This window comes from Mesoplodon densirostris, chromosome 1 (genome assembly GCF_025265405.1).
Source record: "Mesoplodon densirostris isolate mMesDen1 chromosome 1, mMesDen1 primary haplotype, whole genome shotgun sequence".
NCBI classification, from domain to species: domain Eukaryota; kingdom Metazoa; phylum Chordata; class Mammalia; order Artiodactyla; family Ziphiidae; genus Mesoplodon; species Mesoplodon densirostris.
In genome coordinates this window covers 87881470-87900769 of record NC_082661.1, presented here as the reverse complement: position 1 = coordinate 87900769, position 19300 = coordinate 87881470, and the positions used below count along the sequence as shown (strand labels likewise).

The following is a 19300-nucleotide window of genomic DNA, read 5'->3' as shown; positions in this document are numbered from 1 at the left end:
TTTTCAAGTTTGGATATTATGTACCTGTGAAGAATACTCAATTTGCCACACTCACTCAACAAAAAGTTCTTACATTTTCTGAGAAGGTAGTCTTGCTATTTTGGACAGCTTCCCTGAGGACTTTGACATGTAGATCATCCACAATTGCAGCTGGATGTCTAGTACTAGTACAATGAACCATGGCTTCAATATACCTGAGGGAAGAAAAACAGTATATGAAACATTTTAATATCACTTAATACTATGATCTAGTTTATCTAGTCTATCCTATTATGTTCCATTCTAGATTTTATTCATCTTAGTTTTGTCTCCCTAGATAGACTATATCTCCTTGCAGGACAGACAATATATTATTTCCTCTTTATACCTTCGTTAACCAGACAGTAGTAAGAATATCAAACTTAATAATTAGTTCCTGGGTATTTGATAAATTTTATGCTTATCAGCCCAAAAGCAAAAAGTAGAAAATACAATGTAATATAATTATTATAATATTGCAATATATAATTATTTAGGCTGAAAAAGTAACAAATAATAACTGAAACATAGTCCTTTTAAAATATATTTTCATTTTTATTCAATCAAAATAGCCATCATCGTTCTTTTTCATGAAAATACTATATCACATACACTCATTATTTTATAAAATAGTAGTTGTAGTTTTAGACAAAATTAATACCTGTCTAAAGCTTCAGCCACTAGGGGAGTCAGAACAATATCAACGGTTCCTTTTACTTCAACTATGGCTGTTGTTCTGGTCTGAGAGACTGGTTGATCCAAGGTCCACTCTTCTGTTAATGTTTCATCATCTGTATTATCAACAGCTTTCTTTTCCAGAGGAGTATATGGTGTACTATACAATTTAACAAGCAAAGTATATATTAAAAAGACCATTATATATATGAAAAAAATAGAAGTTAGAGCTTCCTTAAGATGAGTGACCCTTAAACTTATACTTATTTCAACTAAAAATTTCATGAAATTGGACTATATATTATATGTCCCAAATACTCTTCAAGGACAAGACAAATGAGGCAATAAAATGCAAATTGATCAAAGACGGTTAATACGTCAAATGATAAAAAAATTTTTGACATATTTACTTGGCAGGGCTCCGCCAAAATATGAAAATTATAATACTGAATTCTTGTTAGTTCCCAATTTTAATATGCCAAGTTATGGTTTGCATAGTATGTCTAAAAGAAATGCTACTGACTACTTATACATGTAGGCAAAGCCATGGAAGACAACAGAGTTGAATTATTTGGGTCAATTTATTCATAAAATAAAGACTACAGTCAAGTAAAGAGTGGTTATTCCTCCGAACGAACTCTATGTATCTCATAATCAAGAAAGACTGATTTTAAACTTCAAAAGTATATAATTTTTACTTACTTTGAAGTTGATCCTGAAAGCTGCATTCCTCTGTCTAGTAAAGAGTTAGCTGTGAGCCCTTGTTTGATAACCTAGAATAATAAAAAACATTACTTATAGACTAGAATTTTAATATTAATTATTCTGTAATTTTATGCTATAAACTGATACTTGTGAATATCCAAATTACCTTGTTAATGTGATTTTGATATGTATGATATAAATATTTAACAAATTGAAAAAATCACAGAAAATATTCAACTGGCAATTTCATTTTCTAATTATTCAGACAAATGACAGAGTAGGGCTGTGAGGATTCAGCAACGAGAAGATTCAGCAACGAGAGTAGACTATACAACTAAAGCTTAAAAGCAAGTGCTTCAAATGTTTTTCCTCCATAGTTCCTCTTTAAATTGTGCTTTTCTTAGAAAAAGCTAATTTTAGAGTCTTGTAGCACAATCAACTTTTTTTTTTTTTTTTTTTTTTTTTTTTTTGCCGTACGCGGGCCTGTCACTGTTGTGGCCTCTCCCGTCGCGGAGCACAGGCTCCGAACGCGCAGGCTCAGCGTTCATGGCTCACGGGCCCAGGCGCTCCGCGGCATGTGGGATCTTCCCTGACCAGGGCACAAACCCGTGTCCCCTGCATCAGCAGGCGGACTCTCAACCACTGCGCCACCAGGAAAGCCCCCTACAATCAACTTTTAAGTGGGAAAGAATCCCAGAGTAACATTAAATTATAGGAAAAGCTAGATTGTATTTTATATCCATAAAAGATAACAAATAAAATAAATAATGCACTTGAATAACCAAACTAAACCCCTTTAAATGCTAGCCTGTATTTAGATTTAATGAAGAAAAATAACTTTCTTATGTTCTATTTTTGAAGTTGTTTAAAGATATGAATTCCTTGACTTATTTTCTCCAGAGATTTGACTGCCTAATCAAACTAGATTTATTGAAAATACTACAATAATTCTAACCTCTCACAGCAATTCTAACCTCTATTTTTCACAGCAAGTGCAATTTAGTTTTATACTGGAACATTCATTTACCAACATATTTTCACAGGGAATAAAGAGAACATTTTAAAATGTTGGCATGGATAACTTATCTTAGGAAAGATAAGAAATGGGCACAACCTTAAAATCAAAATTTTGTGACTCTATGTTTCTTCTTCCTTCAATACATATTACTCAAATGCATTTATCTCTAAGGATATTTCACTCCACTTATCACATTTCCGTCACTATTTAAGTCCAAGCCCATCATCTCTTGCACAGGCTGCTGCGACAGCCTCCTAGGTGATCACCCCAATTCCTCCTTGTGTAATGAGAATTCTGTTCCACTTAGTAGCCAAAGTACATGAGATCACATCACATTTCCTTAAAGCTCTCATGAATTTCCCAATGAAATTAAAATTCTAACTACCGATACCCTGGTCTACACGTCCTTAATGATCTCGTCTTTGTTCAGGTCTCTAACCTCACCATGTGCAAAGCTCTCTGCTAACTCACTATGTCTCACGCACACTGACTTCTTTCCCACTTTAGAACTTCAGCAAGGCGGATGTCTGTGCCCTGAATATAGTATATAGTACCCCCAAGTCTTCCCTTCCTCAATTCCTCCTCATCCTTTAAGTTTCAGTTTAAATATTACCTCCTGTGATAGACCTTTCATGTCAATACAAGCTGGGCAGCCCCACTCCCCATTATTCTCTATCCCAGCATCATCTTCATAAGACTTCTGAATTTATAATCATATACTGTACTTATCCATTTATCTATTTACTGCCCGTCTCTCATCCTAAACTATAAGCCCCATGTCTGTTTCCCTCACCAGTGAACAGCAAATGATTGACACACAGTAGTATATAATAAATATCTAAATTTAAAATGAGAATATTAACATTTAGACACTTTAAACAAGTATATATGTACATGTTAGTATATACCACATGAGATTCTTGAATTGTTAATCAGCTCCATAAGATTTTATATGCTCAGTTTTGGTCTTTAAAATCATAAAAAGTTCTCTTATAAATTTATAATTTTATAAAAATGTCTTCATATTGGATATTATCACTAAATTTATTTTGACCTATTTTTAGCTTTCCTAAAAAAAAAGCTATTTACAGAATACATTACAGATATGGACAATAATTAATTAATACTAAATTATACGATCTCAAATACCAAGTGTACAGAACTGGATTTGCATAGAAGCAGTTATGGATTAATATAATAGAACACCAACAATTAAAAACTATTACAAAATTTTACTTTTAAGACACAGAAAATATGAATTCACAGAGACATGATCCTAATCTTAGAATATAATGTAGACATAGACTATACGTTAATTGTTAATATTCTGACAATCAAGTCTGAAACTATTCCTTAATTTTATATGCTTAAATTTATAATACTCATCAGTAAATCTGAGGCCTACTGTCGTACATGAAGCCATGACTTCAGGAATTTTATCTTTCAGAAAAGTAGCTAAATGACTGAGAGAGTAATTTTTTAAATATCTTAAAAATCAATTTTCCTACATAAATTTATCAGTGGAAATTAATGATTTGGCTTATACCTTAAAAGTTGGAACAGAAAGCTGTTCAAATGATGATGAGCTTTCTTCACTGGTTGGTGTATCCAGATCGAGGGGGCGATGCAATGAGGACTTAGAGGTTCTTTTGTTGGTTGGATGCTTCACTGACCAATTAATTACTTGGAACTGTGTAAGGTAAGTCTGATAGCAATTCATCACAGGTTGTTGAGAAGTAATCTGTTCGCTCTCTACTGTTTTCTCACTTTCTACAACATACAGATGCTCTGTAACATCATCCTCTCCACCTAATGCAGAAACAAAGGAAGCCTGGGAAGGATGAGTTTTGAATGGCAGAGTCCGGGGATCCTGAATGCTTTCTCCATGGCCAGTAAGTGGTCCTTCTACACTGTGATATATGGAACCCCTACTGTAGTCAATCTGCTGGGCTTGCTTTTTCTTCTTTTTTCTACCTGGATAAGTTCCAGGGCCTTCGTCACTGCTAATGGGCTCAAATTCTTCAGCTGCAGAAAAGTAAGCTTCACTATCAGCCATTGACATGCTGGAATCCATTGATCGATATTGATGAAAAGAATTAGAGTCTGCTGATGGTGTATATGGAAATGAACCAAAACTTCTTCTCTGCTTTGGTGAGTCTAGCACATTTTCATCACTTCGGGAGACATCACTACTAAACTGGACTCCAACCGTAACAGGCTGCTTGTCCCCATAAAAAGCAGCAGTAAGGCTCTTGGTACTTCCAAGTCGGGTGGAACATACAGAGGCTTGTCGTTTCAAGGGAGATCTCAGAGGAGACTGACCTACTGACTTATCCTGAGTATTAGGAGACACAGGGCTATTTCCTGAAATTTCTGTAGGAATGCTAAAAAAAGAAAGAAAAACTATTAACATTTACTGAACACCATATAATTATAAATAGAAGTACTTATAAAATCCTTTCTGTATATATTAATCACTTATTTTACAAATAAAGGAAGTTGTAAACTTTTACAATAAAATATCCATACAAAGTAGCAAAACAGTACAATGTATATTCCTACCCCACATAGTTCCAAAAAAAAAAAAATTGAGGCAACTTAAAACACAATAAAAAACATAGGCAGAACACTCTATGACATAAATCACAGCAAGATCCTTTTTGACCCACCTCCTAGAGAAATGGAAATAAAGACAAAAATAAACACATGGGACTTAATGAAACTTCAAAGCTTTTGCACAGCAAAGGAAACCATAAACAAGACGAAAAGACAACCCTCAGAATGGGAGAAAATATTTGCAAATGAAGCAACTGACAAAGGATTAATCTCCAAAATTTATAAGCAGCTCATGCAGCTCAATAGCAAAAAAACAAACAACCCAATCCAAAAATGGGCAGAAGACCTAAATAGACATTTCTCCACAGAAGATATACAGACAGCCAACAAACACATGAAAGGATGCTCAACATCTTTACTCATTAGAGAAATGCAAATCAAAACTACAATGAGATATCATCTCACACCAGTCAGAATGGCCATCATCAAAAAATCTAGAAACAATAAATGCTGGAGAGGGTGTGGAAAAAAGGGAACACTCTTGCACTGCTGGTGGGAATGTGAATTGGTACAGCCACTATGGAGAACGGTATGGAGGTTCCTTAAAAAACTACAAATAGAACTACCATATGACCCAGCAATCCCACTACTGGGCATATACCCTGAGAAAACCATAATTCAAAAAGAGACATGTACCAAAATGTTCATAGCAGCCCTATTTACAATAGCCCGGAGATGGAAACAACCTAAGTGTCCATCATCGGATGAATGGGTAAAGAAGATGTGGCACATATATACAATGGAATATTACTCAGCCATAAAAAGAAATGAAATTGAGCTATTTGTAATGAGGTGGATGGACCTAGAGTCTGTCATACAGAGTGAAGTAAGTCAGAAAGAGAAAGACAAATACTGTATGCTGACACATATATATGGAATTTAAGAAAAAAAATGTCATGAAGAACATAGGGGTAAGACAGGAATAAAGACACAGACCTACTAGAGCATGGACTTGAGGATATGGGGAGGGGGAAGGGTAAGCTGTGACAAAGTGAAAGAGCGGCATGGACATATATACACTACCAAACGTAAGGTAGATAGCTAGTGGGAAGCAGCCGCATAGCACAGGGAGATCAGCTCGGTTCTTTGTGACCGCCTGGAGGGGTGGGATAGGGAGGGTGGGAGGGAGACGCAAAAGGGAGGGGATATGGGAACATATGTATATGTATAACTGATTAAATTTGTAAAATAAAAAAAAAATAAAAATAAAAATAGAAAATAGAAAAAAAAAACACAATAAAAATTTAAAGAAACCCAGAGTATAATCTTCTATCCATAATCCATGAACACTAATGCATTTATAAGTTTTTTTTTTCCCACATCCTTTAAACGTTTATATAACAAAATATACCAGGGGCCTTTGATTAGATGAGAGGAAATGAGAGAGGGAGAAGTCACAGATAACCCCAATATTTCTGACTTCAGCAATTGATATACTAGTGCCATTTACTGAGGCACAGCAAGTTGAACATGATAGGCACAAGATCATTTTTTAATATGTTGAGTTTGAGCCCTGCATGAAACATCAAGAAGGTAGCTAGGTTCATAGGGACAAAGGTCTTGGATGGAGTTTTTAACATTTATAAGATGTTAGCTACAGATCATAATTGAAGCCAAACAGTTACTAAGACTGCCTAGGGAAACATTATTGAGTCAGTGGAGAAAAGGGTACATAACAGTCTTAAGGGATAATGACATTTAACAAATGGCAGTCTGTAAGAGGAAGAGAAAGAAGAAGGGGAGAGAAAAAAAATGGAGGACTTGGAAATAGAGACGGAGAAGGAAAAGGCAAGGAGATGGGAGGAAAATCTGAAATGTGCTATCAAGTCGAGAGGAGAGTGTATTTCAAGAAGCAAGTAATCAACTAGGGGCCAAAAGAAGGACCAAAAAATATTCAACACACTGGAAGGATAATATCCAAATGTTAACAATGGTTCACTCTCAGTGGTGAGATGACAAGAAATGTTCATTTTTCTTATACTTTTCTGTATTTTTCTAACATCTGGAATGAATATATATGTATTACTTTTGTAATGAGAAAAACAACAGCAAATGGACATTTAAAAATAAGTTCAGGAGGATAAAAAATTCTCTACAACAGGTGAGTTGAGAGGAGAGAAGTTTTTCTTGCCACAGTTTTAAGCACTTATAATCCCATGATCAGGTTTCTAAATCTAATTGAATACTGACCTCACTTGGCCATCATCTCTTTTCGTACCATGCAAGAATTCTTTTTGAACCAAATGATTATCGGCAACAGAAGAGGGACTTTCCTTTTCACCAGCCAATAGAGGCTGTGCAGCACTAGAACTACTATTCTCTTCTGAAGAAGAGGATGAGCTATGAGATCGTAATGGTACTTGAAGACTAAGGTGCTGAGTTTTTCTCTCTACTTCTATTCCCACTGATTTGTTTTCCCATTCTTTCCTCTTCATGCCATTCACATTACCTAAACAAACAAAAAAGTGAGTTACATAAACATAATAATTTCAAAAGCAATCTATGAAAAATATGATAACTTAATCCAATTCCCTGTTTTTAAGTGTATAATAATTTTTGAAAAGCACAAGTAACTAATTTCACATAGCAATATGCTAAACACTACAGAAAGATACCAACGTAAGTATGAATCCAGAGTCCATACACAGTGAATTTTTTCTTTTTTTTAAGCTATTTATATGAAAATTTTCCAACTTAGAAAACATTCAAGAGTGATAACCAAGCCATCAAAGATATTTTACTCGAAATTACCTATCTTAAAAACACTTTGCCCCCATTTGCTCTATTTTTATAAATAGACATAATATTTTTGGAACCATCTGAGAATAATTTGCAGATGTAGTAGGCTTTTACCCTAAATACTTAAAGGTTTATTTCCTAAGAATAATACAAAAACACAGTATAATTATCAACTTGGTAGATTTGGTGTTTATACCATACTGTTATCTAGTCTACCACATGCTTTCCAATTTTCTCAAATGACCCAATAATGTCCTTTAAAACACTTCTGCCCTCTCCAGTATAGGATCCAATCTAGGTCTGTATATTATTACATTCAGTTGTCATGTTTTCTTTAATCTGGAACATTTTCTCAGTCTTTCATAAGAGCCCTGTGATGTGTTATGTAAATTGGGGGTGGAGAGGGATAAAAGGAGAATTCTATAGCTGCTTAGATCCAAAAAATAACTATTGCCCTACTCCTCTCCTCCAGCCATGCTTGTGCTACTCAAGAAAGAAGAACATACTAGTAGGAGAAAACATCTCTCCAAGCAGAAGGCACTTCTAAGTGGAACTTAAGCGGTAAGAAGACTTAAGAACTTACAGTATAAGTAATATTACTTGCTTCTACCACCACAAATGTAAAAATCCAACAAAAGTCAAAAGAAAAATGGGTTTGAGTCATTTCTAAGTGATAGGAAACTAGTGTTCACTGACCTTCCAAGGAACTTATTTAGTTCCATCGACATGCCCTCCTTGATTCTATCCTGACACTGTACATCTATATGTGGCTCCTAGAAAATGCAGACACTTACACAGGGACTAATTCCAATCTTCCCTGCACAAGAAACTTATGGCAATTTACCAATTATAGCTCATTCCTGAGAAAATCACTAGGAGACACAGACACTCCCTATTACATGTTATAAGAACTAAAATGAGGTTTCTTTTGTTTACTGTTAGAAAAATTGCTATTTTCTCCCTTTTAACCATGTTTAAATTCCCTGTAGATTTTCTTCCTTGAGTTTGCGATAGTTAAATTTTGATCTGCAGATTAGAAGATCAAACAACGTCTTTATAAATAGTGCCAGCTCTAGTAGGGTGGAAAGAACTAAAGTGGTTTCGATGACTGTAATTCTAGTTTATGCTCAGCCATATACATGACTTTTTGACTTCATGCAACTCAGCCTCAGTGATGACCTCAGTTACTTCACCATATACAGGGAAAATAAAGAACTCACATGGTAGTTTGTGGATGAAATAAGAAATGCCTGTGAACACCTTTAAAAACAAACATTATTCAAAAGTAAGAAAGTAATATTATAAGAAGACGGCTAAGTAAATTTTGTTTCGTATGTTTCTTGACCTTTAAATGTCGAGAAGTTTTGGTGTTTGCTGATTTTATAAGATAATCTGCTCTTATTCTAGTAAAATTGCTGAAGTTAAGTAATCTTAAAATAACATGCACAAATTTATTAATATTCAGTGAAATACTATTTAAACAAGAATTTGGCATATGTAAGTAGTCTAGCTCTTTCCTCTAAGAGCTCCTTACACATGAAAATTAATCCAATAAATTCTTAAAGTTAAAACTACTTCTTTTCTATCTTTGTCTACTGACAAAAGGCAGAGCTAAGTTAATGTTTCTGAATGGATCAAGGAAAAATAGCTAAATACTGGTGAGATATCAAGACTTTTCTACATTTCACTTCTTGACAGCATGGCAACTTAAGCAGTAAGTATTGCACTTAATTGTAGGAATACACAACTAAGAAACACAAAGGAAAATGCATTTCTGAAGTCTTTGGAGAAAAGATGCTAGATAAATATAAATCCAGTATGCCTAAAGCCACCATTCACTGTTCATATCAAACTCATGTATTTGCAAAGTTATCCTACAAGCTCTAAGACCAAATTTCTCTTCTTGACATGTACAGTTTTAGTAAGAAGAATATTTTGCAAAAGTAGTGAATAAAATGAGGGCCAATAGTATAAATATTTCTATTGATAAGTTTTTCCTATAAAAGTAAGCTGGTAAAACAATCGTTACCTCAAAGCATAGCTATTCCTAAGTATATTCCTGGAATCTGGATTCTAGGGTAATAATGATATATAAGGAAATATTTAGAATAAGTTGGGCTAGGAAAAATCACCCATGTTAACAGCAGAAGATCTGAATAGTAGATCTACTTTTGCCTTGTGCAACTCTGAAAAACTCACTAGTCTTATCTGGCTAGAGTTAATCACCTGCAAAACAAAGACAGATTATACTAAACCCTACATGTAAGACTGCTCAAAAAACTAAGTTGAACAAAGTAACACTGAACTTCTCTCAGAATGGCATAGGGATGAAGATAATAAAAGATTAACACAAGTGACAACACATTACCATCTACAATTTTGGGAACTTCTTTAGTAATGATCCATTCTCCAGGCTGTAGCAGAGACTGTCCATAATACATATCAGACTCTGCACTCGTGCTTGAAAATGCAGAGCTACTGGAAGGTGTCAGCTCTTCAAGTCTGAAGAAATCTAGGCAAGTTACTGTGCCGCCGAAGAATCTGCAGCCACCAAGACAACCACACTTGTTCCTACACCTCTTATTCTTCAGGGTGTCATCTGGCCACAGAAACCACAACCTAAACAAAACCCAAAATGAAACAAACAAAAGAACAACAACATAACAAAAAATCATTAAGAAATCAGAAACTTTTTAGCAGATAATCAATTAAATATAACTGTTAATATTTTTTAAAGAAGTTTGTTTTTACAATGGACTTTTTAATTATTTTGCCTTTCTTAAAAAAAAAAGTCTCACCATGGTGAGATGAAAATAGGTAGGAACAATAATGAGAAATAGAGTATACGTTAAAAAAAACACAAAAAACAAAGAGCTAAAAAAGAAGCATATATATAAAAATTAGACATTTAAATCCAGTTTAAAGACAGCAGTGAACATTCTCAAAAGAACTAAAAATTTAAACATTAATCTAAAACATAGCCAAGGGACTTCCCTGGTGGTGCAGTGGTTAAGAATCTGTCTGCCAATGCAGGGGACACGGGTTCGAGCCCTGGTACAGGAAGATCCCACATGCTGCGGAGTAACTAAGGCCTTGCGCCACAACTACTGAGCCCGTGTGCTGCAACTACTGAAGCCCACGCACCTAGAGCCCGTGATCCGCAACAAGAGAAGCCACTGCAATGAGAAGCCCGCGCACCGCAACGAAGAAAAGCCCACACGCAGCAACAAAGACCCAACGCAGCCAAAAATAAATAAAATTTTAAAAAATGAATAAAAATTTTAAAAATAGACAAAACTATTAGTATAGATTATGCTTAATAGATTATTATTTTTAGCATTTCAGAGCCTATTTCACATGGTAAATTTAGTACACCAAAATGTTATAAATATGGGGCAAGTAAAAAATTATTTCTCAATAAAATCAAAATAATGCACCATTCTATATTTTAGGAAAAAAAATTGTAATGATTTTGTAATAAGGACTCTGAATAAAGTATTGAGAATTAAGACAATAAGATGTCTGTAAAATTCTGTAAAATGTCTGTAAAATTCTTCAAGCTCTGTGAGTGACCCCCACAGAAAACTGTCAGCATTTATTAACTCCCCTTTCTTAAAAAATATTATATAAGTCTGGGAAATATATTGTTATTCCTTTTTTTTTTACTTTAATAAAACCTCATATTAACAGTCCATTTTTCTAAGCATTTCCACATGCATTATCTCACTGGATCCTCAGGGCTCTCATAGGAAGATAGAATAGGTATTGCATTTTCACTTTACATTCATTCATTTATATTTCCTGAACATATCTACTGTGTGCCTTGTATTGTGCTAGGCAAAACTGACATAGCCTTATCCGTGTGAAGTTTACAGTACAGAGGCAAAGACAGGCCGCAAATAAGAATATCTAATCATAAATTACAGTAAATGCTCTGAGGAAAAGAATAGGGTGTTGTGACAAACAAAATGCACGTAACCTTTCAAAAAATAATATTTGAGATGTGAAAAATAAGATGGAATAAATATATCAAGTTAGAAGTGAAGAAATTAATATATCAAATTAGAAGAGGAACATCCATCTAGAGAAGACAGAAGGAAAATATGTATAACATATGTAAAGCACCTGATGCAAAATCTGGAATACAGAAGTTGCACAACAAATGTAAGCTCCCCTTCTCTGTCTTTATATAAACCAGTGTGCTAGTTCTCAAACTTCACCTTGCATTAGAATCACCGGGAGGGCTTATTAAAATATGGAGAGCTAGGCTCCACCTCCAGAGTTACTGATTGAGGTCTGGGAGGGCCTGATTACTAACAAGTTCCAAGGAGGCGTTGGTGCTGGTGGTTTAGGAACTATACTTTTCAGAAATACTAATCCAACGAAACTAATGGTCTGGGAGTCTGGTAACTTTTCCAGTTTTATCAGAAATGAATACACCTACTCCCCAAAACTCCTGGGAGTCAAATATGCACTAAGGCAGACAAAGCAGAAGATCAATGAGCTACCATGTAGGGAGAAGCAATTCACCACGGGCCCTAAACAGCCCTACCTGTTCTTGCTGGATACGCCAAGAATGCAAGGCTCTGACCAGGCCATTTCTCAGGATTGTGCTGATAGTAAGCCACCTTAAGGAACGAGGTAATGTCTCACCCTGGAAAAGAGCAGGCTTGCTTCCACTTATTACAAAAGTAGAATTTTTACTCTTAGGTAGAATACCTAAGCTCACTGTGCCTCTTCTGTAATGCATCCCACTATGTGCAAACATCCATCATGGGTCTTTTCTGACACCCCCATGGGACTCAGGGATAGGGGTACCAGGTTTAGCAAATAGAAATACAAATAAAAATAAGTTTGTCCTATGCAATATGTGGGGTGTGCTTATACTAAAAAGTTATTTGTTGTTTATCTGAAACAATTTTAGCTGTGCATCCTGTATTTTATCTGGCAATCCTACTTGGAGGGCACAGGGAACCAATGCAAACACATTTGACTCTGGCTAGTGCTTTTGCTAGTGAGTAATATAGTCTTCTGTCTCTCATCAGGTTTCTTATATCTTCTGCCAGCACTCAGGAAACTGTGGCAGGATAATTTGTCAGCTTGTAAGTAGGATAAAATCTCAAACTCTTCACAATTCTTAACCAGAGCACTGAAACTAACCTAAATGAGGCCTTAAATCACATGGAGCCACCTCCTTAGCTTCACTAATACTTTGTACTACCACCTGACCTATCAGAACAGGCACTGGGTTCATACTCACTGGCTTCCTGAGCAATAATTAACAAAGAAACCAAAGTTTCTTTAAACAATATTCTCTACACATGAGTTTTCGAACTTAGATTTACAAGATATCAGCATCTTAAATAAACCTAAAAGATTAATGTAATCTCAATAAAAACCTCAAAGGGATTTCTTTTAACTAGAAAAATAGTTCTTTGGGAAAAGTTAATAGATGAAAATATTTAAACATTTTGTGAAATGAGTATGTGTTAGGTATTAATTTTCCCTCTATATTTGAATAGATATTTGCAGAAAAATCTATTTACATTCTTGGCTGTACTAATGCACACACACCATTAAAAATCCAGATGGTTTAGAGTTTTTCCTCTATATCTGAATAGATATTTGCAGAAAAATCTATTTACATCCTTAGCTGTATTAATGCACACACAGCATTAAAAATCCACATGGTTTAGAGTTTTTCCTCTATATCTGAATAGATATTTGCAGAAAAATCTATTTACATCCTTGACTGTATTAATACACACACACCATAAAAAATCCAGATGGTGTTTATTAATGCACATACACCATAAAAAAATCAAGATGGTTAGGAATAGAAAAAAATAAGAAAGTACAGGGGCCATGCGATTACTAGCAAAAAGAGTGTTCTCAGGGCCTCCCTGGTGGCGCAAGTGGTTGAGAGTCCGCCTGCCGATGCAGGGGATACGGGTTCGTGCCCCGGTCTGGGAGGATCCCATATGCCGCGGAGCGGCTGGGCCCGTGGGCCATGGCCGCTGAGCCTGCGCGTCCGGAGCCTGCGCGTCCGGAGCCTGTGCTCCGCAGCGGGGGAGGCCACAACAGTGAGAGGCCCGCATACCGCAAAAAAAAAAAAAAAAAAAAAAAAAGAGTGTTCTCAAATTAGTACAAGAAATTACAAAAGGGAAAAGTTAACATATTTGAATACATAAGAATTAAAATCTGTTTAACATAAGAATAAAAAAATAAAAGAAACAAACTGCAAAATATTAGCACCAGGGATCAGAAAAGGGCGATAATCTATAAAGAGCTCTTAAAAATTGGTAAGAAATATACCAAGATCCCAATAAATAAATGTATGTAGAATACTAGCAGGCAATTCACAAATGAGGAAATAAAAATAGCCAATAAATATTTGAAAAAAGTATTAAACTCGAAATAAAGAAATGCAAAATAAAGCAAAGAGATACCACCTTTCGGTTATTATAAAACACTCAAAGGGTAGCAAAGGTGCAGTAAGACAGAGACTCTCCTAAAAAGCCACTGGGGATATAAAATGAAATAATCTTTCTAGGAAGTAGTTTGGGAATGCATATAAAAAGCTCAGTTTTTAACACAGTCATACAACCTTCTAAGGAAGCTATTTAAAGGAAATACCCAGAAATCGTGGGAAAAGCTTTGATGTATAATGAGAAATTTAGAAACAATCTACGTATTTAATGTAAGGGCAATGGCTAAGTAAAGCACAATATACCTTCTTGATGGGTGCATTATCATTTGTTTAAAAGGAGCTTTATCAGTCCACGGCTTATAGACGCCAGCCTCCTGACCCAGCAAAAACAAGCTGCCCAAGGGCTGCAGCCAACGAAGAACCCACAGCCTCCCCAGTCTCCTCCCTTCTCTCTGTTCTCTCCTCTCCTCTGTTCTCCAGACTTGCCTACGGTTTGCCACAGTTTGCTTGTCTTGAATTGCAATTCTTTGCTATTTCCAAAAAAACTCATTTTGCTGGTAAAAACAAACCAAAAAACAGGCTCTTTTGTTTTTTTTAAGGGCAACATTACATACATGCAGAATTTTTAAATGTAAATACAGGATGATTTCAAGTATAAGAAAAATACACTAAAAATACTGGAAAGAAATGTAACAAATTCAGTGTAGTAGGGCTATAATTATTTTCCTTTATTTCTTAATAGTTTTCTCTATTTTTAAAATAAGCTTTATAAACTTTAGAAGGGAAGAGATGGGGATGGAAAAAGTCATACTATCATTTTAAACAGATGTAATTCAGTAAGAAGCTTTGGCAACTTTTTAAAAAGCAGATATAATCATTTCTTAAGGTTTAGGTACTCTGAGTCTTCCCTGCAGTTGTGAAGGCCTACAAAAGAAGTTTTGTAGAATAAATGGTGATTAGTAATGGTGTTTTCTAGGAATGACATATTGGAAGTGGAGGGCTGTGGTGAGAGAGAAGGGGGTGTAGTGCTTTACAAAATGTTATTTGGGGGCCAGTAATTTATATTTGTTTCACTGTTGACATACACAGCATGGGCTTAGAAACATATCAAAAAATAATGTTTTTTTCCAGCAACCACACCGTCATCAGATGATATATACAATGTGATTACTTATATATAAAATCTTTATTTATTCATTGAGGTATACCCAGCACAATCACATTCGGTCTATATTTTAGACATTCTTATTCCATTCTTTTTTTTTTTTTTTTTTTTTTGCAGTACGCGGGCCTCTCACCGTTGTGGCCTCTCCCGTTGCGGAGCACAGGCTCCGGATGCGCAGGCTCAGCGACCATGGCTCATGGGCCCAGCCGCTCCAGAGCATGTGGGATCTTCCCAGACCGGGGCACAAACCCGTGTCCCCTGCATCAGCAGGCGGACTCTTAACCACTGCGCCACCAGGGAAGCCTGCTTATTCCATTCTTAACGGTAGAATTTCCTTTATAATTATCTAGTAATTTTCATCTGAACTTGAGACTATTACCATTCCTAAATTTCACTTACCGCTTAGTTCTGGTATCGTGAGTTTCTAAGAAATGTCTTTGCGCCTCATGTTTAGAATGATGATCAGCAGCTAATGCAATATCAACAGTAATAAGTCCTAAGTTGGCAGACCCAGCTTCAAGCCAGTAGGCCCTCCGTAGTACTGCAGGCTGAAGTCCAACTCTGGAATTATTCAACTGTTCAATGTACTGTCTCACTTGAAAATCCTGAATTGCAGCACTTATTCCTTCCCCAACCGACTGATTGTGGAGATTACAGTTTGCAACCCGAATTGCACCCATCTAAAGTTGAATGAAGAAAATGAAACAAAACTGTAGTTTCTGTATTTTTAAGCAACTTACAGTAAACTATAGAATAAGTAATTATTTCAAATTGCATGAAATATAGAAGAAGAAAAGAAAGGGAAAGGAAAAAAAGAGAAAGGAGAAATAGAAAAGATAAATGCAACAGAATAAAAATAAACATTCAATTTAAAAAAGAGGATAAAAGGAAAAGAACATAATTCCAAAGGAAAATGAGAGATGGAGGAAAGAAAAGTTAGAAGAGTAGTAAGTAATGAAATCACAGAATCTTAACAAGGGCTTGATTTTAAACAGTAGCCAGTAAGCAGCAGTGGCAAACAAATGTTTTAGGAGCCAGACAGCAAATATAAATGAATAAAACCTAAAGGAATTCAAAATTAAATCTTTTAAAAACATTAGCAATTTATATCCCTGCCATATAAGCACGCTACCAGTTTATATCCCCCTGCCATAAAGCAAGGTTATAATAATCCAGTTAGAGTAAAAAAGTAGTGAAAGTGTGGCTTTAAAAATATAAGACTGGGGCTTCCCTGGTGGCGCAGTGGTTGAGAGTCCGCCTGCCGATGCAGGGGACACGGGTTCGTGCCCCAGTTCGGGAAGATCCCACATGCCGCGGAGCCACTGGGCCCGTGAGCCATGGTCGCTGAGCCTGCGCGTCCGGAGCCTGCGCGTCCGGAGCCTGTGCTCCGCAACCGGAGAGGCCACAACAGTGAGAGGCCCGCTTACCGGTTAAAAAAAAAAAAAAAAAATATATATATATATATATATATATATGTAAGACTGGAAGAGAACACAGATAGTATAAAATAGAAAGCTATCTCCTAGAATTCTGCGAGATGGCAAACTATAAATATGTGTTTTATTTCAAGAAATGGAGGTTTGGTTTGGCAAAAAGGAAAAAAGAATTACACTGGCCAAGAAATAGACAAATGTGTACCTTTATATTTGTAGCACAGCCATGCTCCACAATATAAATATCAGCTCCATCTACTGCTAAACGAGTCATAGTATACTTCAAATCATCTGAAGTTGGACAAGGCCCAGGAATACAACTCAACTAAAATGAAATGGATTGAACATTTAATTCTTCACCATCAATTCATTATTTTGATACATAAATCTGCTTATTTAAATAAACACAAGTCTTGTTACATGTGTATTTTAAAATATCAATTAAATTTCACTTTTTTATAATGATAAATTATATGTTTATAATTAGATATATTTATAATGATAAATAAAATAATCAGCAACTAAAGTTTTGCCAATTAGAAAACTAATCATAAGCAACCATGTGTCACTTTCGTTCAAAAGTGGCATGTGGCAATACTATACTGACAGAATACATGTAAAACTTGTTATTGAAACTCAAAAAGAACAGCCAAAGGAAACTGATAAACAATTTCACAGGTTTATAAGGACTGTAGAGGAGTTTAAAGTTGTAAGATTTTCTTAAGAGTATTTCATATTCCATTCACATGCAAATTTTTACACACATCCACAAATATATGAACTGTAAATGTTATGATGATATCTAGGAAAATCCACACAAATTTACTTTTGTTTTACTCCTAAAACATAGATTTGGTCATGATTAGGTTGGAAGCTAACATACATATCCCCAACTTCAATGAACTTCTTTGGGAAATGGCAGCCCTGAATAAATTACCAGCCCAACAGCATGTACTCTGCTCATCAGTGGCAGAGCCAGGACTAGAAGGCAGGTGTCTTGCATGACAGTCGGTGCTCTATACTAATATATTTCCTCCACACGAAATAGACCTTTAAAAAAATCTGATCTAAAGTGACAGAAAGAATATCAGTGGATGTGTGGAATAGTGTCTGACTGCAAAGGGTCACAAAGGAATTTCCTAAGGTGATAGAAATGTTCTAGGTCTTCATTGGTGGTAAGGGTTACACCAGTATATATAACTTTTCTCAAAACTCAAACTTAAAAAGGGTGAATTTAGTGTATGTAAATTATGCCTCAATGAAGTTGATTTTTTAAAATTATAATACAACTTAAAAGCTTTGAGTAGTAGTAGGAAAAAAAAAAGGAGATACCAACAAGTATGTACAAATTATTGGTAAGAAACTAATGACTAAGGAACCAATTCCCTGGAGCCTGGCATTGTGTTTATAACAAGAAAATAAATAATTTTATCACCAATTACAGCTGTTTCCTTTATTGATGGTAAATTAGCACAGGTTACAGATTTTCTTGGACATAAAATTAAAAGAATGAATTACTTCCAATTCACAGTAATATAATAGCAAACATACAGTTTGTATAACAAAAGAAAAAAGAAAGGAAAGACACATAGAAAAGAAACTAGAAAGAAAAACTGTTAGCAATGGCTATCTCTATGTTGTAGAATTAGGGTAAGTTATTTTTCTTTTTTGAAACTGCAATGTTTTCCAGGTTTTCTCAAAGGAGCATACTTAATAAATGTTCCCCACCCTAAATGCATAAGGAATGGTGTTTACTACAAAATAACACTCTGCATCTCTCTGCCCCTGTACATGATTTCAGGAATTACTACCTACTTTTTACAACCCTCTTGAAGGTACTGTAATGACCCTTAGTCGCGGTAGTGCAATGTGGTAGAAAGAGTGTAAGATCTGGAGTCAGGAAACTTGGCAAATGCCCAACATTGCTAATCATGTTAAAGGAGAACATGTATGTTCCAGAAGGGTCTGCAAACAATGCCATGTAAGGAATTTAACCTTCTTCCTCCAATTTCTAAACCTTCTACATAAACACACAGCCATATCCCAAAGAGTTAGTATAATAATGCAGTAAGAGATAAGACATAATTTTATAATATCTCCATTTATTTGTGAATGTATGTTTTAATAATTACCTCATATTTTAGATATTTACAACTAAATAACAAGTGGCTATAAATGTGTAAAATAATTTTAGTAATTGAAAAAACTGAACTTTGGTGTTTACTTGATGCTATGTGCAGTTGATTTAAAGCTGATATCTCTTTCATTTTGAAAAAAGCCATAAATGTTTATAATACTGCTAACATATCTGTTAACATACCTTGGATTCACAGAACCGACGATCAATTCCATGCTGACATACTACTACTGATTTTGGTCTTTCCAGTTCATACTCCCGACATACGACATGAAAAACAAATGTCTGTCCCCACTCCAAGAGACAAGCCAGCTGCAAATAAGCCATGACAGGTTGACAACACTGTTAGCATTCTAAACAATTG

At 35.3% G+C, this 19300-nt stretch overlaps 1 protein-coding gene across 5 annotated transcripts in view; it reads right to left on the bottom strand.

Annotated features, from left to right (window-relative positions):
- Positions 1 to 19300, bottom strand: part of BLTP1 (bridge-like lipid transfer protein family member 1) — a 211864-nt gene that overhangs the window by 103217 nt on the left and 89347 nt on the right. For all 5 annotated transcript variants that reach the window (XM_060105644.1, XM_060105660.1, XM_060105652.1 and 2 more), the window contains 9 exons: positions 19120 to 19248; positions 17005 to 17124; positions 15766 to 16046; positions 10140 to 10390; positions 7223 to 7481; positions 3963 to 4800; positions 1396 to 1466; positions 680 to 853; positions 74 to 194 (listed from right to left, as the gene is read on the bottom strand). In XM_060105644.1, coding sequence (XP_059961627.1) covers positions 74 to 194; positions 680 to 853; positions 1396 to 1466; positions 3963 to 4800; positions 7223 to 7481; positions 10140 to 10390; positions 15766 to 16046; positions 17005 to 17124; positions 19120 to 19248 — 2244 coding nt within the window. The remainder of the gene's footprint in view (positions 1 to 73; positions 195 to 679; positions 854 to 1395; positions 1467 to 3962; positions 4801 to 7222; positions 7482 to 10139; positions 10391 to 15765; positions 16047 to 17004; positions 17125 to 19119; positions 19249 to 19300) is intronic.